A 27966-nucleotide genomic window follows, 5' to 3' on the forward strand; every position below is an offset into this window, starting at 1 on the left:
TCATCACCACAACAATGGGAACAAACCCCCTTTGATGAGGAGATGCTGTCCGATGCTAAAATGATCGACAAATGACGAATGCCGATGTCATCCTGCAGGTTCATCCACTACGTCTTTGACTTGGGAAATGGCCCGTCGCTGATGAAAGGAAACTCGGACAAGCCGCTCAATGACAACCAGTGGCACAACGTGGTCATCTCCCGTGACAACAATAACGTACACACGCTTAAGATCGACGTCCGCACCGTCACCCAGCATGCCAACGGCGCACGCAACCTCGACTTGAAGGGTGAATTCTACGAATATTGACTAAAATATATGACTAGGACTGTCTTTGTGTTGCTGGACATTTAACCCGAGCACTCTTGATAACTCGCTGTCTGCTATGTTCCAGGGGAGCTTTACATCGGAGGCGTCGGGAAGAGCATGTACAGCAGCCTGCCTCGACTAATAGCATCCCGCGAAGGTTATAAGGGCTGCCTGGCATCGGTGGACTTGAACGGAAGACTCCCCGATCTGCTGGCAGACGCCCTTCAGAAGGCGGGCGAGGTGGATCACGGCTGCGGAGGTGAGGCGTGACAAAGAAAAAAATAAATAAATGTCAATCCCAATAGTGCTACACGTCCCATTTTCCCATTTTAGTTGGGTCAGCTCCCACTGCCTTTGGTAAAATGTGTATGTACTGTATATTAGAGGTTCTCAACCACTGGTCCGCGGCCCGATACTGATCCCCCCAAAAAAACTTACAGTACTTCTGGTTTATTTATTATTTGAGGCTAAAAGGTGGCTGGCTTCTCTTCATTACACCCATCTATGATGGGCTCGTGGTGCAACGGATCAGCTTTGACCGTACAACCGAGCACCTAGCTGTTAGCATTAGCAACAAGTTCCAGCTCGCCCTCCAACAGGAGTTGCGGTCTGCAAAAGTTCTGGACTTGTGCGTAAAAATGATTGGTGACCGTTGCTGCATATTTAAAAGAAGTCTTTGGATGATCCAAATGTTGCTGTCTAGACAAAATGAACTTATAAATCGAAAGTGTGCCTTTTGTGTCATCACGATGTAGGTCCCAGCACCACGTGCACCGAGGACTCGTGCCACCACCAGGGAGTGTGTCTGCAGCTCTGGGAGGGCTTCTCCTGCGACTGCACCATGACGACCTACGGGGGGCCGTTCTGCAGTGACCGTAAGTAGGCTTTTTTTGCTTCTCTGGTGGGAGCAAATGTGCCACTTCTGGATGTCTGATTTCTCGCCACAGGTTGGCGATGCAAGACACTAATCTGAGAGATTTCTTTATAAGCGCATTTAAATGATTTCACAATGAGTCACCACAGATGTCTGCATAGATTACCTAAGATGTTCCCCCTCACAGAGCCCACAGCGGGTGTCATGACCGCCTAGCGCTAAAATGGTCGTGTAGTCTTTGTGACGACCGCTCGTTTGGGAAATGTGTTTTTGTTGAGTTGTGAATTAATTATGTCAGGGGATAAAAGAGCATATTGTGCGTCCGTGTCGCTAGTTTTGTTTAATTAATTGGATTTTTCAGATTTGGCCCATCCCTCGTGTTTTCATTTATTTTTAATTCAGATCATTTTGATCCCAATTTATGAGTAAATTAATTGAAGCTAATTATTGTCGAACATCTTGTTTTGGTAAGTGATGTATTGAACATTTGCAGATTAATAGACATTTCCCTCAATAATAAATCTCCAGTATTTAAAAAAATGCAGATGCGGATCGTGCAGCCTGTCGCGTTTGAAAATGTCATTTTATTGAACCCAACATGCAAGGCCGTCCGTACAAAGCATGTTTTTGACATCAAGGTGGCAATCCAAAGTATTCATACAAGATCTTCCTTTAAAGGGAACGTCCAAATAACTTTTTTGTGTAGGAATAACTTTACAGTTTAATTTCGTTGACGCTTCATTAAAAGAGACGAGAAAAGTGATGTAATCATTGAGGGGGCACTTGGTTATTTACATACTTTATGTGTTTGTATTTACACAAAAAATTGTGACAATTATAGAGTCTGCAAACATGTTGACTTGGAATTTGCTAGACGTGTGCAAACAATTTCTGATTTCTTTTTTTTTTGGGTGTGTGTGTGTGTAAATAATTAGTCACCACAGCAAAACTGGAGAACAAAAAAAAGCAGCCGCACAAAAGACAAGAGCTGGTCATTTAAAACAGTTCGAGGTCACACATGTCTTCATTTTTTTAAAGATGACGTGACAGAAGTATATCAACTGCTCCTCACCAACTAAATTCGTCCCAAATAAGATTGAAGTCCTTTTCACTCAATTTGTCCTTATAAACATTTTTTTTTTTTTTTTTTTGCTCACTTGACTCCATTGATTTGAACTGAAAACCACTATCCTGATCTCTCTCTCTTTTTTTTTTTTTTTTTTTTTTTTTAATGAATCCACATGTTAATCAACCACTTGCCTATGTTGCCTCACAACTGTGCATCGGGCAAGGCTCTGCATTTGTCTTTTCCTGCCTAATGCTGGACGAAGGAGCAATGTTGCCAACTCATCCATTTCAACCAACATTGGATAAATAAAATGGAAGTACTCTAATGCAACTTTTCAATTGGAACGTCCCCCGATGCAAAAGGAGGCCACATAGACGGGTGGCTTTTCTGTCGGAACAACTTTTCTTTTTTTCTCTTCATTACGTTTTGCAGACCTCGGTGCTGCTCGGCATGTTACACTCAAGGCGACGTTATATTCTGATTAGTCTGCAAATTTTGGCTTTAAAACATGCATTATATTTGGGGTCTTCTGTATTTTAACAATTTTGTATCCTTGGAAACTTGAAAATCTATCATAAGGACTCTTGCATCGTGATACGACTCGGTAATATGTCAGAGCTCATCGGGAAAAAAAAAAAGCACACCTTTGATGTCTTTTTACCTCACGTAGCTTTGAATTCATTTTCAATTAGTCGCTCTCCATATTTGTGAACTCAGCACCGCTCGTGACCTGCTCCGAGCAGGAGGGCGGCGGACCGAGCGCGTCACGCTGATTCTTGGCATCAGAATTCCATTGTGCAGCTGCTTTCTATAGCTCAGCGCTCTTCGCTCTGTGGGACGGCCTGGTTCTGATGCAACTTTTCGCGTGCATGACTGGAAACTACAAAATCTTGCACACTGTACGACATCTTTGACTTCACACTTTGCATTGATTTTGAAATATACGCAATACAGCAGTAGACGCTAAGGAATTAAGAGAAAGAAAAATGCATGTTTAATTTCCCCCCCACAATGATTCCCACTGAGAGTGATTATATGTTAAGAGGCACTGGTTCCTACCCAATCGGATGTTCAAAGGACATACCATTTAAAGTCTTCCCAACATCTGATTATCTGTAACTGCCGCAACTCTGGCACGCGCACGCACACCATCAAGCTGGAATTTTAAATGGCTGCCTAAGGCGAAACCATCAGAGCGCTCGCCCCAGCAGGTCCTATAAACATGAATGTATTTACATGAATATTGGACTGGCCGGCTTGAAGGATATCGACCACATACCGTCTCGTCAATTTCAATGACGTGCAACATGGCTTGTTCAAATTCTCTTTTAAATATTATGTTTTAGAACGGCTGGCAGACGTAGTTCTGATTTGAGCTGATCTACAACTCCCCCCCCCCCAAAAAAAAAATAAAATAAATAAATAAATTGATGTTCAATTTAATTTCCTGCTCACGTTTTTCCAGAAAAAAATGGGTTTATTAGGCTCCATGCTGGTTGCGATGTTATCTTGACGTGAAATAGCCGATAGGTAGCAGCTTGGACAAAATAAGTCGGGATTCTTTATTGCCATCTCTTGCTTCACATCCAAATTTCATTTAAAAAAAAAAAAAAGATCAAACGTGGACAAAGGATGCGCCGCTCTTGTCTTGAAAGTACGACTTGAGTCAGTTCTAGTTTCTATGCAGGAAAGGCTCTCCATCTTGCCGGTGATCATTGACATGGCTAGCTAATCAAAGGTCAGTCATACATCAGCGCAATTCCCAAAGAGTAGCATATTGTTTTTTTTTCATCGAACCAGCGTGTAATCGGCAGCATATCGCAACGGGACAAATTTGCAGAAAACATGTAACCATGAATACCTGCCAGTCGGAGAAGAGCAATAATTGTAATAATAATAATAATAATAATAGCTGTGCCGAGAACATGAAAACAGCGGGAGGTAGAATGATTATTCATGGAAGACGATTTACCGGGTATGACAACAGTGTCTCTGCTAACCTGTCAGGTGGTGATTATGTCGCACAAAGCCATGTGTTCCACATTCTGATACTGTCAATTGATTGATTTATTTTTCTCCCCCATCAAACCAAAAGCCAGCATAATTATCGGTGAAGCCTATTCAAATATGCTTTGAATATAAAATGTTGCTGTCACACCAGAATGCACACCAGCCGTAATTTTCAGCCATCTCAAAACATGTTATAAGATAAAACCATTTTTTTTTTAAATATGAGAGTTTTAGGCAGGAGAGGGAGTCGACTTGGGGACTGCTCGCCAACCAATCACTGGAGTTTGACGTTGTAGCCATCCGTTTGCTGTATTGGTCTTTTTCAAAAGTATTGGAACCGTTTGCTGGAATTTTTTTTTTTTTTTGGAGTATACGCCAGACTGTGACTTTCTTCATTTAAAATGCTTTTCCAGGCCTTTACTTCAGTTCTTCTTTGTTTATGGGTGTTTCTACCTTCCGTCTCCTCTTCGGGAGGTAAATTGCAGACTCGATTGGGTTCAGGTCTGGTGATTGACTTTTCCTGAACGGCTTATTCCGCCTGTTGAAGTCCTCGATGTGTTTTTTTGTGTCATTATCTTGTTGGATGACGACGCTTCTCCCGATTAGTTGGGATGCGTTTTTCCAGACAAAATGTTTTTGCCGACTTGCAAATTTATTCCGTTTTGGGAAACGATCTCTGATTTCACCTTAATTACCATGATACATATGCTGTGTACTGAAGGCCTTCTTTCAGTCTTCAGTTCAATATTTTTCACTTGTTGGGATGTGCAGGTGCGCGTATAATGGAGTGTCCGTTGGCTGTGAATGAGTCAATATTTGGTGTCCTCTCACCACATGCATGCACCATGTGACTCCATCTTGTTCAGTCCAGATATAAATTGCACTTGAGATGGCTTTAATGTAACTCACAAGCATCCAGCACCTGAACAATGGAGCCTACCTTTGCTGCTCATTTATAAGACTACATTTCCTTGTGATTGTTTTATTCCCATGGAGGCAAAGACAGACGGTAAATTGTACTCTTTGCCTGGAGGCATGAAGCCAAGCTACATGAGTGCGGCGTGACTGCCGCTGTCTTCCTTTCCTATTTCACATGCCAGTTAGTGTGCTCTTTTATCTCGCTTTCGTTTCATTTATGTCAAAACTACAATGGCGTAGTTTATCCATGGGAATGTTCCCTGTCGGAGCGCTCAAACAAATCCCATTTTCATGCTTTAACTTCTATTTGAGAGGGAGCCTTACAGGTCCTACAGGCCACAAGGATAATCCGGGATCGAGTTTCAGCCTTAATCTCGTGCTTTGAGACCGAAGCTCCAAAAATATGTTTCGTGATGATCTTCGAGATGTATTAAAAAGGTAGAACATATCCCACATCCGAGTCAAGGAGTTGCTGTCCCATCGGGATCCAAACAGAATCGAAAATTGTGTGCGCTGTGATCAGACCAAGCGAATTTTCATCCAATTTCAATGCGCCGGTCTCCTTTTCTTTTGGCTTGATTGAATCTGGAGGTGCCCTTACCTTCCTATCGGAATTGATTACCGTTACCATGGCAACAAGGGCCAACCGGAATAATCAAAATTGGAAAAGAAAATAAAGTGCATATCGGCCCTAAACCATTATTGGGAGCTATGTGCGTTGAAAGGTTGAGCACCACGCGCACACGTTTACTTGTCCTTTCGACACACGCTGAACACTCCACATATGCGCTTTGCTTCTAAGAAGACATTAAAAGTAATCGAGAGTGATTATTATTAAAGGCAGCATATTGTGTGTGACAGTGCAAGTCTGGCTCTCTCGGCGGTATTATTTCACGGTCCTAGCAACTGCCAGCATCAGGTTTAGTGCAGCATGCAAATTGCTGTATTAATTGAGCCTTTTATAACCTGGATGGACGTCGGCAGACGTAATTGTCCATCGCTTACATGTCCCGGAAAGGGGGATTATTTTTTTAGTCTTTTTTTTTTTTTTTTTAAATCACTGATTCTTTGCTAAATAGTGTGCGTCAAATCCAATTCTTGACAGAGCTTAGACTCCTGCACGCTTAATATCACACGATGATATGCTTAAGCATCCAACACTTACAGATCCCATGAGAAATACTCACTCTAGTGGTCCAGGCTCCTTGCTCTGTATTATTTTCTGCATGAGCAATGGAATATCTCCAATAGTAGTTGAGAGCAAACGTGCACTCTCCAACTATTCCTTTTTTCCGTTTATTTATTGTGAGAGGTCATCTTTAACGAGACTTCAGTCATCATCTGTTTACTTTTCACTCAAGTAAGAACCAACCACCCAGTAGAGGCTTTGCTCGCGGCGCGTTACGGTAATCGACTCCAAAGTTAATTAAAAGCTCTGCATTTATTTGGCACTTGTCCAGGATACAACGTGCCTCTCATTCATCCTCGCTGGCAGTCCGCGCACCAGTTGCTGGAGGGCGCGTAAACATACGGAAGGCAGCAATGGAGTTTTAATCTTCATACTACGCTGCTTTACATTGGCAATAAAACCGAGAGAATACCTGAATTTAAATTTGCCACAGTATGCGTTTGTAAAATAGGAGAGCATTCAGACATTCTGATGTTTTTAATATAGATTTTTTTATGCTTTGGAATGCAGGCCGTTGTGTCACCAAGTCGCATTTATGGATAAAGATATTTAATGTGTTATTGTCATAAATCAAAGCGTGAGCCCAGACAATTTGAAGCTGCTCACAGGTTGAATAATGCACCTGTCCGTCTGTCCGTCCAAACTATTTTTCTTTAGCTATCCAATTAGCTAGCTAGCTTTTTGTGAGGGGGCCCCTCAGAGTGTGGTCGCGGACCGCATGCAGCCCGCGAGCCGCCAGTTGAACACCGCCGCTTTAAACCGTTGTTTTCATGTGTCAAATGAAGAACTCATGCATTTTAAAACATATCCCAACCCAAAACGATGAGGTGGTCAAGGTTAAACATTGAATTAATATTTTCCGACTTCCTGTCAGCAACGTTGTAACAAGCCCCTTGTTCGCCAATTGTCTGCACAAGATTGCATGCGAAAGAAAAAGAAAGATACAATCCTCTGTTAATGAGGTAAACAAGAAGTCAAAGTGGTCAAAAATTAAATCAGAAGCTCAATAATTCCTCGCGCTACAATCCTGAAGCAATTTTCTTCCGACATTAAGTTTTAAGAGCACTTTGAGCACACTCTGGTACATAATTTCTTCAGGACTCCAATGTCCTCAATAATCAAAACCTGGAGTCTTTTTTTTTTTTTTTTTTTTGGGGGGGGGGCTACCCAAACCGGTATGTATCAAGTCGTTAAAACGAACGATTAAATCAATCGCTCAATTCTCCCTGTAACACGGCCGGGCACAATTTTGTCGGATGTAACAGCTCTGTGTCAAAGTAAGAGCCCGACTGATTTTGAATAATTTGAAGCAAGATACCGCACTGCTCACAAATCTCCGTTTATCGAAAAGCTTATTTACAAGGAACAATAAAGCATCTGATTTTAGTCATATTTGATATTTTTCATCCAAATTTTACACCAACGTCCTTTGTTATTTGTTGATCTTGATTCGACCATCTTGGATTATAATATAAATAAAATCATCATGACTTGCTTGGCTTCATCGCTTTTTTTTTTTTTTATTCATTTATTTATTTATTTATTTATTTCTGCTCAAGCAAATTCTCATTTTTGGCGAAGAGCCCCAATATCCTTCCGCAGCTCCTTTTCCAAGGCACCAAACTTGAGCTGTACAAGACTTTCGATCCCATTTACTCGTCCTCCAGTGAAACGCCGAACAATAATGCGTAATCCTCCACAGGTCATCATCTCGCAGCACTTTTTCAGCTTCTCAGCCTTTTAGGCCTGAGAGTAAAAGTTCTGACATTTACATAGATGTGAAAAGAGAAGAAGCACCTGAGGCAATGTGTGTCTCTTTGGCTTACTTTTTTATATCTTGTCCTTGCTTCTCACATTAAAACGCCTGATGTGATGATGTGTTGCACTTTTTCCAGGCTGTAAAGAATAGGCTGCATGCGTGTCCTAGAAAAAAAAAAAAAAAAAAGTGTTGTGTGTAGTTCCAGTGTGCCTATCCAAATTTGGGTAGAGAGGATTGGATTTGGGTTCACGTGGCCGTGTTATATGTTTGATAAGTAGCAGTGGGAGGCTGCTATAATAGAGAAAGGGATTAATGAAAAAGGGCTAAGTCCCAGCAATTTACTCAAACCTAATTATCCAATTCACGGGCATGTGTGCTTGATAGAAATAACAGCACTTTTTTTTTTTTTTTTTGTAAGAAAATGAAACCCTAAAAACGAAAGATGACAAGGTTATGTCATCAGAAGCTCACGTAACAGAATTAAACATCACATTCCCGTGAGAGCCACTTGTGCATTGCTGTTAATTCCTTAAAATGAACTCCATGGAAACCATTCTTGTGTGTAAAAAAAACACAAACCGACTTGTGAGGGGTTAGAGTTGAATTCTTTATTGAAAACTGAGATTTTTCTCGCAGCTTTTGGGCATAGTGTGTCTCGGATCACGGGAGACTTGATCGCTCATGAGAATGCCAACTGACACAGGCAGTGTTATGTTCGGCTATGGGAATGGTTACTTGCTGATTAGTCACGCGGTTACGTGACTCAGCCTGCATACGTAGATGCGTACAGTGGGAGTTTGGTCTTGGTTTAAGAAAAAGAAAGACGATGAGCATTCACCGACATCAATCTGCTGTTATTTTCTGTGGCATCCTTGCATCATTTTTATACACGCTTCACAATCATTGTCTGTCACGCCCCCCCAGCAAAAAGAAAACAATTTGCGTCCCCCCCCCCCCCCTCACCAGCACCCACTCTCCATTGCAACTATGAATTATGGCATTTTCGTTGCAAAACAAACCTGCACCGTAGAGTAAATACTCGCTGCACACAATGGGCAAGGAGAGCGCCACTGCCAACTACTGGAGCGGAGGTGCAATTACACTTTATTGTAGTACGGCGGGGGGAAAAAAATGTTCCGCAAACCGCAGTATATTTACACCTTTTTAATAAAATGTTTTTTTTTATGTGAGCATTTAGCATTTACAGTTACAAGAAGTATGTGAAACATTTGGAATTGCCGGCATTTCTGCACTAAATATTTTCATCTAATTTACAACAAGAGACAAAGACAGTCATCATAAACTTATAACACACGATCGAATTTACATGTTTCTATTAAACACATCATATCAGAGTCAATAGTTATCCAGCTCTGAGTCCAATCGATGATGAGATTGGAGGTGCTGGGTGCCCGTTTTGTACCATGCCTCACAAAACCCCCCCTCTCCAAATGCCTCCAATGACAGTGACGGTCACAAAAGTATCTCCAACGAGCCTTAATGTTCATCTGTCTATGGTTAGACAGATTGTCTGTAATTGGAGGAGATTCCAGCACTGTTTACCCTCCCGACTCATGGCTGTCCTCTAAAGTTGACTGCAAGAGCACACGGCGCAGAATCGTCAATGAGGTGAAGACAAATCAAAGAGTGTTGGTTTAAAACACACGAGAAATCCCCGGCACTCTACCATCGCTCCCGGCGGTCGTCAGGCGACATGCGTTCAAACTAAATGATTGACGGGGTGGGGGGGGGGGGGGGTCGCTGACGAGTATTCCATGTGGGGTTCGACCGGCTCTGAAATGGACCGGCCGTTTGGGAATCTCTGGAAATTTCCCAATGGCCACCACGTTCTGATCCGTACGGATCATGCGTCGCGTATCGGCCCACGTCACTACGTAGTTGCTGTCACCATCAACACAACGACAACGACATTATATTCAATCGAGTTTGTAATTCTCTCTGACGTATGCCTTGAATTGCAATTTGAGATCTTTTTTTTTTTTCCATATTCAAAATGTGGACAGACCCCTCTCGAAGTATACGCCCCCTCTGACCCGGCAGTGCCACTGCCACCTTCTCGTGTTGTCTTATACGATGTGAAGAGTTTAAAAATAAATTCCCCATCCCGCAGAAATGAGTGAGAACAATCTCTGCCTTGATAGCGACTCCTATTGAGAGTACTAATTAAACACTTGTGCTTGCGTTTGAAGCGTCATCGTCACCCATCAGAGGAAACGTTCCAGTTGCTAAGTTGCTGCGATGTGAGCAAGTTGGCTTCTCCTCTCGTCAGCCGTGGTTCTTCAGGTTGAAAAATATTCGCCTTGCGATAGAGCTCAGACAATCTGATTATCTGGCAACACATTGGCACCCGAACGGCCGGTTGGGTCGCAAAGCCTTTCAGAGAAGGGAGGTGATAGTATTGTACTTTTTTTGCAGAAAAGTTCAAGAATGTCACAATAAAATTGGAATCATAATATTGACAGAGTTGAACATTTTTCCTTGATTTGAATTCATATATCATATATATTATGATGTCATTCTTTTATTAATGTGTTGAGTAAATAATTGATTGAGAAGCCATTGGTGTGGCCTGCTCCATTTATGCTTCAAATCGGAGGCAACGCCAGGCCAGTGAAAGCTAATAATAAGGAATGATGACGTTAGTATTTTTTTTATTTTCTTCTCAAAGCAGCAGCAAGTTCTTTCTAGTCTCGGATTCAAGTGTCATCTATTATTTTGTTGTCCTACCATTTGTTTTGTTTTTTTTTGCAACTCTCTTTGTTTTGCATTTTAGAACTTAAACATGTCCCTTCTCATCTTGGCTCGGTTTGCCTCCTGTGTATTTCCCACCAAAGGGAAACTGCTATCAGGCCTTTAACTGCTGTACAAGATAACAAATAAATCCTGTTTAGACATTTTAGGTCGCTGTCTTGCACCTCGCTGCTACAGGCTTGTTCCCATTGCCTATTTATTTGCCATTCATGCACGTGGCCTATATATATATATATATATATATATATATATATATATATATATATATATATTTATTATTATTATTATTATTATTATTATTAGCTTCAGGCATGAAAATGAAAAATAAATGACTTCGGTACAACTTATCTCAGCTCACGTCAAATTGTATTTCTTTGATATTATGTGTCAAGAAATTCATCGTAATATGGGGAAAAATATCATAAATCCTGCATTGAAATATAATAATAATAATGTATGTTCTTTTAAAGACTTCTAAATATAGCTTATGTTAAAGTGCTGATAAAATATTGACGATATTTCGAATGAAAAGGAGTTGACCGCATTTCATTCATACAAAGAAATTTTAGTTTGGCTTTTGTACACTTGTGGCAAAGTAATACAAAATGCTCACATTAATAATGCAATATTTCTGCTCAGTGTGCTGTGTGCAAATTCTAGTGCGACGTTGTTCACGAAAACATGGGCATGGAATCACATGTGACGCCGGTGGGCAGACAATGTAGAAAAGTGTCGACGTTTTCCAGCCTGGCGAATTAAAGGTCTGCTATTTTGCGAAAATGCAAGCAACGGCAATTTTATAGCAAGATTTGGCCAATTTCATCTACCGGCTGTGAGGTGCCTGTGGTGCTTGGTGATTGAAAAACTTTTTTTTTTTTTTTTTTTTTTATGAATTTAAAGATGAGATTGTGGGAATTAATAATGCAGGTTTTGATCAATGGACACATTTACAGTAGCTTTGGGTCTAAGTTTGTGGGCTTGTTTTCTCAATGAGGATTTCTGGACTCTTCAATGCTGAATGCTCATATTTTTCAGACTTTTTTTTTCATTCATCCCAACACTAGCTCGTTGACCACTTGTCTTTCTTCAAAATATAATCATACATTTGTCATAATTTCAGGTTACTTGCACGTGACAAAGAACGAATTACCTGTACAAATTTGGAATGCAGCACAGGAGTGGTCAGTCGTTTCTCAGCATTTCTCCAAATAATATTTTCCACAATTCGGTTGCCTGAGTGTGAACACTTTCCTTAGCTTAGCATCAATAAATATTTCAACGCACAACAACGATATTAATAGCTTAGCTGTGCATAGCGCCTTTCAAGGGACCCAAGGACACTTCGGCTCAATACTTAACCATATCGTGTGAATAGTTGTCTCTCAGCATTAGCACAATAATCGTTCCGTGTGAAGGCGTACAAACAATATTTTAAAAATGGATATCACAAAAACGTGCGCCTGGGTTTGAAAGCACGTCTCACACATTCACCACGCATCAAATCGGACTAACACACAATGGCCTCCGCATGAAAGCGTCTCTCGGCATTCACACCGTCTCGTCAACGTTAACGGTATTCAAGCGGGGTCAAGCCTCGCCGAGAGGCTCGACGAGAGCGGCGGGTGTTCAGAAATGCAAAATAAAGCAAAAGAAAATATGGCTACTAATTGCCTTGGTTCATTCTCCCATAAGATCCTCCAAATAATCCCTCCCCCTCCCGTTAAAAAAAAAAAAAAAAAGCGTGCTGCAGTTGATACAAGAAGAGCTAAGCAGGTGAACGCCCTCCGCCCCTGCGCTGACTTCTCCCTCTGTGCCTCGCTCTCGGTGGGAACATGGCGCGTTTTATTTAACACCCACAACACGCAGCAGCTGAACCTCGGATAAATGGCGGCCGTGTGCCAAGCGCTCGCACCCCACCCCCAGTGGGGTCCAGGGCTTCCCGGTGGCTCCTGCAGGGGCTGTGCGGAAGGGGAGAAAGGTTACATTCAGTTTACATCATAAAGAGCAGACAGAGTGCGCACAAAGAGGCCCTCACATTGCGAGCCTCGCATCTGCCCGTCCGTCTGTCCGTCTTCCTTCGTCCCCAAACTCGCAAGCCACACGCTTATGCATCATTTAGGCGCCGTTTTCTCTGCCACCGTCAAAGCTCTCTCACTGTTTTTGCTGATCAAATTAGAACTACATGCCATGAACAATTAAAGCATTTAGGCATTCGGTGCATTCGTGTCACAGCGGTGGCCTATGGCACACTGCGGCAAACCTCGTTTAGCCTCAACCTCTTCATTAATGACAATAAATGTTATTTAGCACGTATAGAAATTCAACTGTGGATATAGTCCATGTATAGAAAATAAATGTTGGCATTTTTTGGTCAAGAAAAGCAGACACCACAATGAGATTGCAAGCCTCTACCAAGGCAACCTAGTTTCTCTCTTATTGCCATGGCAACCCTAACTGAGCCGCGTTAACCTTCCAAACACTGGATTACAATGCATTACTGCAAGTCAAACACACTCCTGTACAAGGACTCAAGTATTAGCATAACATATATTCTTGCTAGCTTGCGTAGCCTAGAATTCTTCTTTTAGATCTTACTTTGCTCTTCTAAAGCACAGTTACCGTTGCGTCAATCCAGAAAAATGTCGTTTCGAACAAACGGAGGTTACGTGACTGCTTTTGTGGACCTGCGTGGATGAAAAGACAACCTCCTTGGTGAAGCTCTAAAAGATTTATCCACTATATTAAGGTTTTATATTTTAGCTGTGCAGATGAAGGGTGTCGCATTCTTTGGGCCGGGGTCACGTTAACTGTTATTTACAAGGATGTCCGAAAAGGCCTTCCTGCGACAAAGAAACTACGCTCGCTCTTCGTCACTATCGATGTGAGTCACTTCTGTACGTTGGGTCACAACTGTCATGTTTTACATGCTGCTACTTCAGCTTACATTCAATTCAATTAGCTATGTATCTTATTATAACACAAAATTCATACCCGTATAAAATGAGCAAAGCAAAAAAAAATCTGATTATATTATATTGTACTATATTATAGTATATTATATTATTTTATTATATTATTTTATTATATTATATTATATTATATTATATTATATTATATTATATTATATTATATTATATTATATTATATTATATTATATTATATTATATTATATTATATTATATTATATTATATTATATTATATTATATTATATTATTATATTATATTATATTATAGTATATTATTATATTATAGTATATTATTATATTATAGTATATTATATATGTGTATGTGCTTGTGAATGCTGAAACATGCTGTCACTGAGCTGAAATGTCAAATGAAAACAGCCCAGACTCAAGTGACTCAAGCGAACCAGATCACTGTTGCGCGTGACCCATCGTCACCCGGGTCCATTAAACGAACTGAGTTTACCACCGCCATTGCTTTTGTACTATAATAAATCCGATGAACTTCACATTGATGTGTTTAAATAGAATTGGAGTGACGAAAGATGGTACAGTCACCACAAAATAATAGAGGATGTGTACTCTGTGATTTGTCACTCAGGCAGGGAAGGTTTTTTTTTTTTTTTTTTTTATTATAATATCTGACGTGTAACACCGTACAGGACAAAAAAAAAAAAAAGCCTTGCGCAATCATTTGTGACGCTTTCCTGTCTTTCCTCTCGCACACAACTCTCTGCTTCAAATCTCCTTTCTATTTGTTGCTGGCTCTCTCCCTGGCCACTGTGAAACAAATACGCAGCACAGCAAAGCTTAGCTCAGAAAAAAAAGAAAAGAAAACCTGCACATTTTTTTTCCCTTCGCTCTCATTTCTTTTTGATCCAGTGCTCACTCACGTCCAGCTATGTTCATTGAATAATAAAGATTGCTTAAGCTTCCCCCGTGAATTGGAGTATGACTCGCCTATACGTTTTATTTTTCTTCTCAAGCTGCAAAATTGCTGATGATGTTTTGTTTTTTTTCCTGTCAGTTTCAATGTGGTTTCTCCCACTTTGCTGTTCTCAAATACACACGGGCTGTTGTTGATCGAGGACTTAGCACCACGTCCTCCAAAGGCAGCTGGGTTAACAAACAGTAAAGATAGCATCATTTAATCGGGGTACTTCCGTCACATACATTCGACAAACGCTTTAAATTGCGAATTTCGTTTCTATTTTAAGCCGTGCTGATGCGTCTCATCGCCGCTTGTATTCAATTGTTGAGCTTTGGACATCGGGCCAAAAGACGCCCCTTGATGCGTTTCCTCTACACGCAGAAGTCAGCGTCTGTGGATTCTGCAACTGGTCGTGGCCCAGCGCCATCGTTCTTCTTCATAGCATTCTTCTTCGAGCTGAATCCCCGTGGATGCACTTGACCATGTCTTTCATCCGTGTGTAGGTAGTCAACGCGTACACCGACGTAACACCGAGAGGTGTCTTGCTCAAGGCAGCATCAATCATGAGCAGGGTCTGAAAGTAGTTTTCTCACAAGTCACTAAGCTGGAGGCTGTGCCATCCTCCATAGTGGAGGCTGTGTCTTTATTTTATTTTTATTTATTTTTTTTGTGGATGTTGTTGCTTCTTTAGTGATTATGATATATATTTTCCTCTTCTTTGGTGTAATTTGTTTCTCATTGTTTTAAAGGTTGTTTTCTGGGTTTAAAAAATTAGATTTTAACGGAGTTTCCTTTTCATAAAACCCTATCTCGATACTTATGATGACATGTTTTTCCGCATAAATTTACATGACTTCACGCGTCTCGTCACGACGCGAAAGTAGCGTGTCAAAACAAAATGGCGGAAGCAGTGAAGTCAGCGGCAACAAAAATTAAGGCAGATGTATTTATGGTTTTGATCAGTTCACGCTAAATAAAACGTGCATGATTAATGTACTATTCTCTGTTCTCTATTTTATTTATTCATTCATTCTTTCTTATATATTATATATATATTTTTTCACATTTTTATTACTGTGAACAGTTTAGTTATAATTGCTTTTATTGATGTACAGTGTCCTTGAGGGTCTTGAAAGACGCTTGTAAATTTAATGCATTATTAATTATTATTATTAATTATTGTTATTATATTATATTTATGTAACTGCATTGGCTTCAATTCTTCATGTAAATATTCCTAGTGCAAAATCTTTGATTGAATCGAAAATCAATCAAAGTGAATCGAAAATGGAATCGAATCAGACCCTTGTGTGTCGAATCGAATCGATTTGGGAAATTCGATTCCCAGCCCTATTGTCATCTGTGATCAAGTGTCCTTAATAGTGAAGTAAAAATCTGAATCGGATGTACAATAAGCATTATCAAAGTCTTTGTTACAAAATCTTGCACTTGCCGTGTTGGTGCGTGGCGAAAATTGTCCGACGGTTCCTTTTGTCATCTGGAAAGAAGTGGTTTCTCAGCAGTGGAGCAATGGTGCCGTTTCTTCTTTTCTTCGAGACACGCAGAGGCCAGTCAGCTCAACTTAACAAGCAAATGGAGTCTATTCATGCCAGCGCCATGTGCAGCCAGCAATGCCGAGCGCTGTCACATGCGGTGGCTTTTTAGCAGGAAATGTGGGCCATGCGGGGCGAACGGCGAAATATCATTTTAATTAAGATGGAGAGGAGAGCTTGTGTGCATTCGCAGCTCTCCTCTAAACATTTAACCTCGTAGTTGGAACTGCACAATGCATTCTCCCCGTTTGTTGTTTACGTCTTTCGACTCTTTGTGTTTGTACAGTTATGTACAAGCTGATGCGACCTGATTGTTACATGTGTGAAGCTGATTTTTCTCTTTTGTTTTTTTTCCCCCCTCGCCGTCCCTGTCTCAGGCAGACTTATTTTAGGTGTTGTCGCTTTGAGCCTAATGAAATCAACCAAACATCACAACTGCAGGCGATGCCTTTCGGAGCGTGCTGGCATTATGAGTAATTAATCTGAAAGTGCTATGATTAATCCTGCTACTTTACCGCCTCGGGTGAGACTGAGACTGGATGTCGCTGAAAAATCTCATCTAACAGATCCTCCTGAGAACAAACAGTCTTAAGTCAGCGCTACTTGTCTTCTCACATTGTATCATTTTGCAAGCGTTGTGATTAGCCTTTGGTACACGGGAATAGGACCATTATAGGATCGGTACTCGTTGTTTGTTGTTATGCTAAAGTAAACTTCAATTTCTATTTATTTTTTTTTTTTTTTTGGTAGAGAGCCGCATGTTGACACGAAACACAATTTTTATGTCTGAAGAACATTCAAATTGTTTTGTAAAATTATATACATTCGATATTGCTGCCACTCATAAATTGGCGGCCTGAATGCATGTACATACGTACGCTATATGTGCAACTAATTTGATTATGTAAATTAGCAGTGACCTGCCAAGCTTCCTTAAAAGATGAAAGTACATTCACAACTGCCTCCAGGCTAAATTCTACGCCCGTGATTTTATTGTCTGGAACGTCGATGATGACAGATTTTGAACAAGCCCCACATGCAAAATGCTTTGAACAATCACGTCAGTTGATGAATGGAAACCCCTCTTGCTTGGCAGCTCCCGCCAAGATATCATCGCTGCCTCGAAAGATGCTCAGGAGCTTGAAGAAGCTGACTGCCCAAGTTGTAGGCCATAAATCATCTTGCTAAACTTTTGCAACGCAGCTCTGTTGGAAGTCGAGTCCCCTCGTTTTCGTCTGTGGTAAAGCGTTTCCCGTTAAATCCAGCAAGTGGGCCCATCGTGAGCTGTGAGCCGAGTTCAATTAAGATCGGTTGGAGCTTTCCTTGAATTTGACACTGACTTTTCCTTGGACATCGTTAGAGGATTATTTTCTCCGCTTGTATCATTACATTTTCACACTAAAAAGTCACGGCGACCCTGTATTAACATTTAAAGGAAGGGGGTACAGACACAATGACAGGGGTGTTCAATTAAAAGTTAGAAAAGAAGTCAGCAAAAGCATTCAAATGAATGCTCAAATTGTTTGTCGGCCAAAAATACACCCCAACTGGTTGCCAGCCAAGGCACACAGAGACGGACAACCATGCGAGCGCTCACTCACCAACCTGTCATGCGTGTTTTTGAAAACCCATGCAGGCACGGGGAGACATATATATATATATATATATATATATTTATTTATTATTTTTTTTCATTTATTTATTTATTTTTTTTATTTATTTAAAATGCCGAGATACGTATCAAAACGTCCCTTTATGAGAGATCTCGGTATGAATCGGTTTGATGTTGCTGAGGATTTGTCCGTTCTTTTAACTTAATTAACTACCACTTGAAAATGTACCGCTCTTGAATCGAAATACATATTGAATTAAATATGATTGAAGGGGCCTGGGGGGAAAAGTATATTTATGTGGTAATATTGGCCCTGTGAAAAAAAAAACAAAAAAAAAAACCACTTCCCTCTCAAGTGTGTCCACATTTTCATCTAGTCATACATTGGTTCTTCCTTCTGTGAGAACTGCCTTGGTAATTTAGTTTGAGCAAATCCTGCTATGAAAACCAACACACCGCAAAATAGATTTTGCATTTGTCAGCGTAAAGCCACACTTTTCGAGACAAACGTGTTGAAATTGACCATTAATCCACTTCATTTATGTTAACTATGCCAGCTGATCAATTTGGTGCAGGCTCCTGTCATTCTCGAATGTGAAGCACGAACCTTCCTCTGTTCTTTTTTTGTTCAATCAGCGTCTCTGGCCCTCAGCGCCCCACCTCCTCCCGAGCATGAGTAATAGCCTGCGTCGTCGACTTCTTGTCACCGTGTGAGGTGGTGCCGCATGGCTTGCCTCTTTCCTCCTGTTTCCATGCGTGTCCTTTCAAGCGACGAGGCAATCCCAAGCTGATATCTATATCGACCGTGATTTAGCTGATACAGCTGCAGTCCCTCTTTGGCGTCTCCCTTTGCAAGGCTGCCTCCATCCTCCATCTCCTCCTCCCCATTCTGGCTCTATTGTCGATAATGTGTTCATCTCTCCAGCGTCTGTGTTTTCCAATTCGCCCTATCATCACATTCCCCACCTCCAACAGCCAACGGAAAACAAAAAAAAAAACGGGCTCCCTAAAAACTGTCGAGATTTGTCTGAACTGGGATCAGTCATTGCTAAGAATAAGTCCCACACGGTTGAGCAGCTCGAGAGCGGCTGAGCCGTCTTTCTGAGGGCTGACTTGTGTACAGATAGGAGGCGAACACGACGGAAAAACATTGCAGCTAATTGATTAGGCGAGCACAAGCCGCGAACACAATACTGTGAAATATTTACATGTCACAAATGAGGCGGCAGTGGGAGAGCACTTCAGTCCCACAAGGTGTATCGTCTTGTTTTTTTTTTTTGTTCTTGTTTTTTTTTAACGCTGCACTATAGGAATGAAAGAATTAGGAGAAATAGCCAGATCATGTGTACAGTGTCTATCAATTTACAGTAAGTGGTTTTGGAGTGCTTCTGCGGGAATTTTTTTTTTCTTTTTTACTCATGAGGTCACTGCCGTTGGACCAGAGAGCAGTTTCGATTCATCCCGAAAAGATAGTTAAGGTCGCTGCTCTCGAGTTGTTTCGTGACAAAGTCAAACAAGCGTATTAGATGCAAGTGAGGCAGGGCCCATGTCGGTCCAGCAGATGGCACTGTGGCATTAAGGCCTTGTTAACGTTCCCTTGCCATATTGTCATCGTTCAGCAAAAAAAGCTCGAATTACGACAAAGTTCTGTTCTTACAATGTAAGATTATTTTGTAAAAATATGAATGCATCTTACTGAGTGAGTTGCGAGTCTTCTTCAAGTGTTATCTGGCTGTATTATACTGCCCCCAAGTGACCGAGAAGCAGGTTCAATCGCATTGAAGGTGGCTCATTTTTTTTTTTTTTTTTTTTTTTAACATTCTAGCTATACTTACATCATAACTGTATATTTTCATAAATCGTAATATCATCGTGCTGTTTTTTAAAAACATTTTTGGGTGGAAGGCTGAAACGTATTAAAAGCATTTCCATTCATTTGAATGGAGAAAGATGATTTGCTCTGGCTCTGCTGTGTATAACCTCCAAGTGACGCTTTCCTTCGTCCGACTGTGTCCAACCACCTCTCTCTGCCCTTCAACCTCCCTTTTTGACCTCTCCCCCAAATTTGAGCATAACTGCTGACTGCTGCTGTTTCTTGGGGGGGGTACTTTTAAATTGTGCCCTACAAATCCCAAATGGCCACGTGAATATACGGCACGAGCCCAAATGGGAATCCAAGCAATATTTTTGATGGATGTTGCTGCGCCCGGCAAGATAGCCAAAACTTTATTGCAGTTGTGAAGTTTTCTAATGAATCACGCTATTTGTTGTGTGTGCGACGTTGCGGGTGATATATTAGGTGGCGGCAATGCACACCGTATTCTTCCTCTCCTGGTGTGTTTCCCACCTTGCTGCTCCAGGGAACGCTAGCTCGATCCTGACTAATGAATTGGTTGATTAAGAGGCCTTTCCCAATATCTTCGCCCCCTTGTGGTGCCAAGTTGTAATAATATTGACGTTAACGGAACCACCGCATTGACAAAACACTGTAGCCCCGAAGCTCCAATCAAGTATTTTATTTTTATTTTATTTTTTTTCCTGCAGATGTTTACGGCACGGTTTGTATTATAAGCGGCATCGTATCAAATTGTCGAGCATTTGGGCGTCCGTCAAGCGGGCCTATTGTATCTGTCGATGTTAACAGCGTGTCCATATCAGTGGCCTAGTGTTCGCTTCTGTAACAACGCTGACAGCTCACCTAAATCAGGCTCCTCCTCTGCAGTATGATTCCTGCGTGTTACTGCCAGGACCTGCGAGCTGTGTATTTATTCACACAACCCATTTCCTTGCTTCACTATCCACCCCCCCCCCCACCACCACCACAACTCACAACGCCGCCCCCTCCCGCTCCCTCTCAATGCTGTGTGCTGTGGCCACCCCTTCTCTTCCTGCCTCCCCGCTCGCTACCGCTCATCCTTGGCCCCCACCCCCCCGGGGGCCCCTCCCTCCTCCGCTCATTTGCTCGCAGACTCGCTTTTCAGACACACACGCACTAAAAAAAAAAAAAAACACACACACATGCTGACAACAGTATGCCTCATGAAGATGCTCTTGTGTGGCGTTATTATTAGAACTCCAAACTGTTTTTGTCTTTTTTGGGGTTTTTTTTTTTTTTTTTTTTTTAGCAAGGCTTCAGGCTGTCCTGGAGTTTGCTCATCTTTGATTGCTGATGATTAATAAATGATTTTTTTTTTTTTTTTTTTTTTTCTTTTTAAATCTGGATTTTTTTTTTTTTTTTTTTTTTTATTGCGCTGCAGCATCCAGCGCTCGGAGAAGCTCCTGCTCGATCCATGCAGTTGTCAGGTTAAAAAGGAGGCAGCGCCGCAGACCTGCCATAGATGAGGTAACTGGAGAGGGAAACGGAGCAGCAGCATGAGGGGAATGCAGCAGTAATCTTGCTGCATGAGACTGAGCAGGTGGAGCACCAGAAGAGGAAGGCGAAGCCGCATCCCGGTTGCATCTCGCTTGGAAATTTCGCCGCATGCTCCGAGGGAGTCGCTGAGGGAGAGAGATAGCGGCTCATTTATTTATTTTTCTGGATTTTCCTCCCTTTACTGCGCCGCTGCAGATGTCGCTCGCTCTCTTGCTCCATCTATACCTCATCTAGCGCGCCCTCCCGTCCCCCCCCCCCTCCTGCCCCCCCCCTTCCATCCCAGCCTCCTCCCTCCCTTCCTCCTTCGCTGTTCTCTTCCTCATCACGGGCTGAAAGGGGAAGAAAAGTGCTGGTTCCCGCATCGTCTCTAATCGTCAGCATCTTTTCCCCCTGCCCTTATTTTTATCCACTCGTCCTTTTTGGCTTAGTGAAATGATCCGTTTTCCCACGGACGTGTGTGATGTCTGCGGTGGAGTGGCGCTCGTCTTAGTGGGCAGGCTCAGCTGCCCTCCAGCTCTACCTGTGGGCGATGGAGACTTTCACCGCGATTCTTCCCGCTTCAAGCTCCGTCCTGCTGCCGTGTTTCACGCCTAGATGTTTTTTTTTCTTGGGCGGCATGCCTCTTTAGTTGGATCCATCCGTGTGTGTGTGTGTGTGTGTGTGTGGTTTTTTTTTTAATATTCATTTGGATGTGCGCCTTCCCGACGCCTTGGATATCCCGCTGTCTAAGTGATGCCCCTGGATGCTTTTTAATGCTGCGCAGAAGACGCCGTGCTCTGGGAAAATGTTAGGATAAGTTTTCAGACAGGCAGGCTAGCAGTTGGATTTGCTTTTATGTAATTCTTTTTTTTTTTTTTTTTTTTTTGGTTCCTTGTATCACATTATTCCAGGGAATTTTCTTCTTATTGTCTGCTGCAAAGTGCCCAAGCCAGCAATTGGTGGGATTATAAGCGCTATGTCCTCGATTCTCTGAGACGCCCTGTGGTCTTCTAGTGGAACTCCAAAAGACCAAACCGTGGTCAAGTGGTCGTCCTTCGACCCATGTGGAAGTGATGGGCGGACTCTCTGCAGCCCCCCTTGGGAGGACCTGTGCAGGCTGGAGCCTCAGCATGGGCCTAAGTTACTGTTCCAGACTGGCCCTGTGGCTGGCCTTGATTATCGTGCTGCCCATCCAAACTGGAACGGCACGTGTGTCTTCGAGTCTGAGCACCACGCACCACGTTCACCATTTCCACAACAAGCATGGCACTGTTCCGATTGCCATCAACAGGATGCCGTTTCTCACCAGAGGGGGCCATGGTAAGACAAATTCCGAGGAATCTCGTGAATGCAGCATTTTGGGTGCGAGTGCTGCAGCTTGTGCATGATTAAACAGTCGGGAAGCACATCAACATCACGTCAGTCGTGCTTCCGCTTTTCCCTATGTCGCCTTTCGTCAGCCATGCTGCCGAGCGGAATCGATTGTTTGTTGTTTATTGCCACATCATACACGACGCGTGTTTTTTTTTTTCTTTTGGGAACTCAATTACGCTCTTTGTGGCGCTGAAGGATGTTAAGAAATGACCTTTCCTCTACAATTAACATCAATCCAGCGGCGCTTCTCAAATCGCTCGACTCTAAGCGCTGACACCAGAGCTCCTTTTTAGATTGCACTTTGAAATGTCTTTTCAAACATTCACTTTTATGTCCTGTAAAATAGGACCCCGGTGGATTTGTCGTCTTTTTCAACGCAGCAATTTAGTCAGCCTTTTAAATAAAAAAAATTAAAAAAGGGGGGTGGGCTAAAAATGTGATGCAGCCAAATTGTTCTGGTCGAGTGTTTTTACAGGCTAGGCAAAGCTCGTGATCAAGCAGACCTATTTAAAAAACACTTCAAAGAACTCGCTGATATATTTTCAATTACGCTTATTGTCGGGTTGCTGCTGCTTGCTCTGAAGGAGGAGCGTACATGCTTCACAGCAACGAGTCTGCCTCAGTGCAACATAAACGCCTTGCTTAGAATTCACGGCTCATTATAATGTTGTTTGGAATTTTTGCGGTGTCTTCATGAGGGAAATACGTGATCAGGCTGCTGCAATATCTCAGCGGCATTTGTTCCGATGATCACTTTTTGTGTGGAGGGTGTTTCACACATCAAGGAGATGACTTTATGTGAGCATTTTCACTTCATGTGCGGTCGTGAGTAAACATTGAGGTCATTTTCTAAGTGTCAACTGTGATTTAGTACTAAAAAAAAAAAAAAAAAAATTATTCATGTGCATTCTTCCATAAGTGAAGAGAAAATGACTGTTAATCATCTTAGCCTTTGTTAGAAAACGTTTTATTCTCTGGATGGAACACCAGAGTTAACATTTCCACTGCTTGACAGTTTGATAGAATCATAGTTGCACTAAAAGAGTATGCAATGAGGCAATAACTATGAAATTCAATTTAAGTGTCATTCCTACTTTCTTTCGGTGTGTCTGGAAAAAAAAAAAAAAAAAACTCAATGATTCCACTGTGCACAGACCATTACAACCTGCTGCCAGCCTTCACTTAATGTTGGTCTATAAAGGTTAAAAGTCCATATCTGGCTGGTAATGGAAATATACTTTCCATTTGTCCAAAAAGTGCGCTACCTGAGTGCACGAGATAATAAAATGTCCATTGAGAAGGTTACCATGATAACTGGAGAATTTCTCGAATCAGGCAAGCCAAATTGACTTTTGTGTAGCTACGGCATTTGTGCGAACGTAAATATGAAATGGCTCTCGATACAATTGTGGCAGACGACAAAATCATTTAAGAAGTGCAGAATCATTTGGGGAGATGGAGGTGACAGCTTGTTTTTTGTGAGAAAATGGGCTTTCAATAATGTTGGCCCAAAAAGAGGGTTAGCATGGATGCTAACTTTTACCAAGAGGTTTATCGGAAATGAACGTCTTTGGGATGCGCAGGTTGAGCAAAGCATGCTAATGAAGACGACTCCTTGATGGATTTTGTCTGACCTTCTCTTGTTCAACATCCTTGCAATCTTATTCAATAAAAATAGTTTCAGTCCCCCCCCACCCCAGATGAGGTATGTGAAACAGTTCATATGTTGTCAGGTTAAAGTCAAATTGACACTGACTGAGGAAGAATTTATCATTTTTTTTTGCAATTTCTGGTTAATAAATGATAATATTCATGAAATACTGGAATGGGAAATACGGTCTAATATTCTCAATTGTCTTATCTCAACATTCTTGAACGTGTCATAGGAACATTCTAAATACATTTCTTTCTCGCATTCTAAAATGTTTTTCCCTAAATATAGTCACATTTTTTTACTGCAGCATTCTGTACTCTAAAGTATTCTCCCCAGACATTCCGGCAGATCACCCCTAATCACGTTCTCGAATATTTTCCTCTCGTATTCCTTCTGCATTGTGAAATGGCTTCCTCTTACATTTCAGCGTATCACATCCTCATCTAAAATTCTACAACATTTTCCTGCAGCATTCGTCGATATCATAACTAAAAATGCTGTTCTAGAACACGTCCCCCCTCAACTTTTCACTTGGCTTCTTAAAATATTGCCTCTGAAGTCCAAATCATCATATTTTTCCCTGTGGAATACTAAAAATGCATTCCGCGAGTAGTGTACATTAAAACACCTGTAACATGCTGGCATTTTGCTTTTAAACTTCTTGCTAACGTCACGTGACCAAATCCAGAAAACAGGCGAGCCGTGAATGGTCGTTACTCTTTGGCACCGCGCTGTCGGCTGGATTTTCTTCCTTCAATCATATTCCGCAAAAGCGATATTAAACAGAATGCCATGTTTAGACTAGAAAATTTAAAAAAAAAAAACAATTTGCATGACTTCCCCTTTAACATATTAAGATAAAATACTTTAGGAGAGTGGTTCTTAAAATGGGGTTGCCATCCACCGGATGTCCGCGACTCATAATTTGGTTGATTTCCTTTCTTTTGAACTGGTCCTGAAAATTTAAGTTGTTAGGGTTTAAAACAAAAAACATGGTTAAGTTTGTGTGGTTTCAATGGCATTAGGAGGTTCTTGGACATGAATTTTCCCTTTCAAGGGTTACCCGGCCGCAATTTTCACATCCGCTTAAATTTTAATTTTAGAACATATTCCCCATTTCCAAATCCTATAAGGTCGACATTGTTTTTTTTTCCCAAATATTCCCAATCATTTTCCCTCCGACGTTCTTCCGTTTTTGAACGTGATTTTCTATTTTTACTGTCTGTTGCCGATCCAAATTGCTGAGGTCTGTGTCAGCGCACTTGTGCATTCTCACCCTCAAGTCGTTAGGCCCGTGATTCTTGGCTTCACTGTTGCTTCGCAGCTGTTGTTATGCCGCATTTTGCTGATCTCACCTCTTCCCACTTGGACTGGCAGAGACTTGGCCGCGCTCTGACCCCATGCGTGGTCCACCACATACGCACTTCGCTGGAACTCCAGAAGGATTGGCCTTTAGGTGACCTCATCTTCATGCCCCCCCACCCCCCCGCCGCCTCATGCTGAAGCGACTCGGTGGAATTATTCTACACTTCATTCTTCCCCCTGAGTTGGGAGTGACTGTCACAAGCAGACAGTTTACCAACTTGGAGGAAATAGCTTTTTGGGAGCCTTTCAGGGGCTATCTGCGTGTTTTTGAGTTTTCGATTGGATATCACAAACTGAATTGAACAGAAAGCACGTCATCTTCCCAATGATTTATTTTCTTGTTCCGGGAGCTGTAAAGAAAAACAAAATCAAATCTGGACAGGCGATAAAAGGTAGTGAAAGGCACTTCTATTTACTTCAGGTCATATTTTACATTTCCCCAAGGGGAAATTGTAGAGCAGCATTGTGTGAATTTATCATCATGAGGTTTTTATACCCACAATATAATATAAAAGAATAATAATAATTAAATAATTGTGGTTAAAATATTGATAAGAACCTCAAAAGTTTTTTGTTTTTTTTATCAGGGAGGATGAGGTCATGTATGAAGGGAAATAATACAACAAGATGTCATTTGCAGCCGTCAAGGAAAACAAGCTTTTAAAATTCATTTTGTTGCGCCTTTATCGGAATTGCTTTGGACTGTCAAATGAATACAAGTGTAAAAAAAAAAAAAAGGAATATTTGACCGCAACAAAAAGGCACATTTGGTCTAATGGAAAAGAAATGACGCGTAATGAATGCAAGCGCTGCATTCAAGAAAAGCGTATCCCATATAAACAACACTCTTTATATGTCTGTGAATTGCTGCGGCACGGCAATGACTCTTGAGTGTAAAATGAGTTTCTCCAAAGGAATATGGATGATAACAAGCGTCCATTGAGGAACGCGCGTCTGCAAAATTGGATTGAAAAGACTCAACAAGGTCATCTCATCATCTCGTGGCTTTCGGCGCCGGTTTTAATTGCGGGGATCGTGTTTTGTTTGTTTTCCTATTTTGAGAAGGCTGGCTCGGTCGCATCTTCCGGTTCAGGCGTCGGCATCTCAGCAGATGTGTGGGGGATGACTTAAACCTGACTGTTTGAATATATTCTGGCAGCGGGACCGACGCGTTTCACTTGAGGTGTGATGCATGAACGCTCAGTGAGGGCATGCGCGGTGGTCTATTTAAAGGAGTGTGGGCAGGTTGCACGCATTTTATATTCAGCCACATTATTGCTGTCATGCTGTTTGCGTCCGATTTGTTCAAGATTTGTATCGAATCTTACATTGTGCTCTTATTGCTATGTGCATGGTAGCCACCAGAGGGCAGTATTTTCCAGACATGCAGAAACAGATTAAGAAGAGTTTCACAACTAAGTGACTCAGTAAGCTGCTGTCACGAGTCAATCTTTTGCAGTGGATAAAGAATTCATGCTTATGAATATTCATGTTGTCTTTCTACGTTTGGCCGCACCAATTGTGTTTAAATATCCGTTGAGTAAAGCGTTATAACACCGTCACACCGACGCTTTGTGTTACTTCATCGATGCCGTTTTGTATTAACTATTAAGCCGGCAGTCTTTGCTAAGGCACTTTTGTGTGGTTGTTTTCAATACGCAGCGTGAAATTTACATTTTATGTTTTATGTGACAGTCAACTTCAGCTGGGAGTGGCAATGATCAGCTTGAAGAGTTTTTCCCGATCTGCCAAACTGCTCCGTTGAGTTCACTGCGCCCTAAAATGTGTAAAAAGTATAGCTACAAGCATTACTAAACTTGTGTCGTTGAAAAGAAAAAAAAATATATTGCGATGCCCTCCCGGGAAATGTCTTATCTCTGTAAAATCTCGAGAGGTCTGGCATCGGCATTAGTGAGGACGATTAAGAGGCTGGTCCATTACAATAAAAGGGAAACATGATTATGTTTCCTTTTGCTAAAGGGAGAGAAAAGCATCCGTCATGTACAACATTTTGTTTATTGAGGCCTGCAAGATGGACTTTGCACTGAGGAAAGCACGGAGAGAGGCGTCGAGGTCTGGAGATGATTAACTTATTTACTGCCATTGACGGCTAAAGACGTCAAAAATCCTTTGATTTTTTTTTTTTTTTTTTTTACTTGACTGGTAGTGAATGAGTTCAGGTCTTCCTTTCTCAGACACAATTTTCACCACCCAACTTCTTCAAACCAGTTGTTTTCATCTTTTTGAGAATATACCGAGGT

General features: G+C 41.6%; 1 protein-coding gene across 6 annotated transcripts in view; it reads left to right on the top strand.

The window, feature by feature from the left end:
• Positions 1 to 27966, top strand: part of LOC148320225 (neurexin-2-like) — a 116295-nt gene that overhangs the window by 59801 nt on the left and 28528 nt on the right. For all 6 annotated transcript variants that reach the window (XM_088278945.1, XM_088278951.1, XM_088278949.1 and 3 more), the window contains 3 exons: positions 99 to 289; positions 395 to 568; positions 1065 to 1184. In XM_088278945.1, the coding sequence (XP_088135071.1) occupies positions 99 to 289; positions 395 to 568; positions 1065 to 1184 (485 nt within the window). The remainder of the gene's footprint in view (positions 1 to 98; positions 290 to 394; positions 569 to 1064; positions 1185 to 27966) is intronic.

Source organism: Idiotropiscis lumnitzeri, chromosome 17 (genome assembly GCF_059441095.1).
Source record: "Idiotropiscis lumnitzeri isolate Australia: NSW breed Sydney's pygmy pipehorse chromosome 17, RoL_Ilum_1.0, whole genome shotgun sequence".
Lineage (NCBI taxonomy): Eukaryota > Metazoa > Chordata > Actinopteri > Syngnathiformes > Syngnathidae > Idiotropiscis > Idiotropiscis lumnitzeri.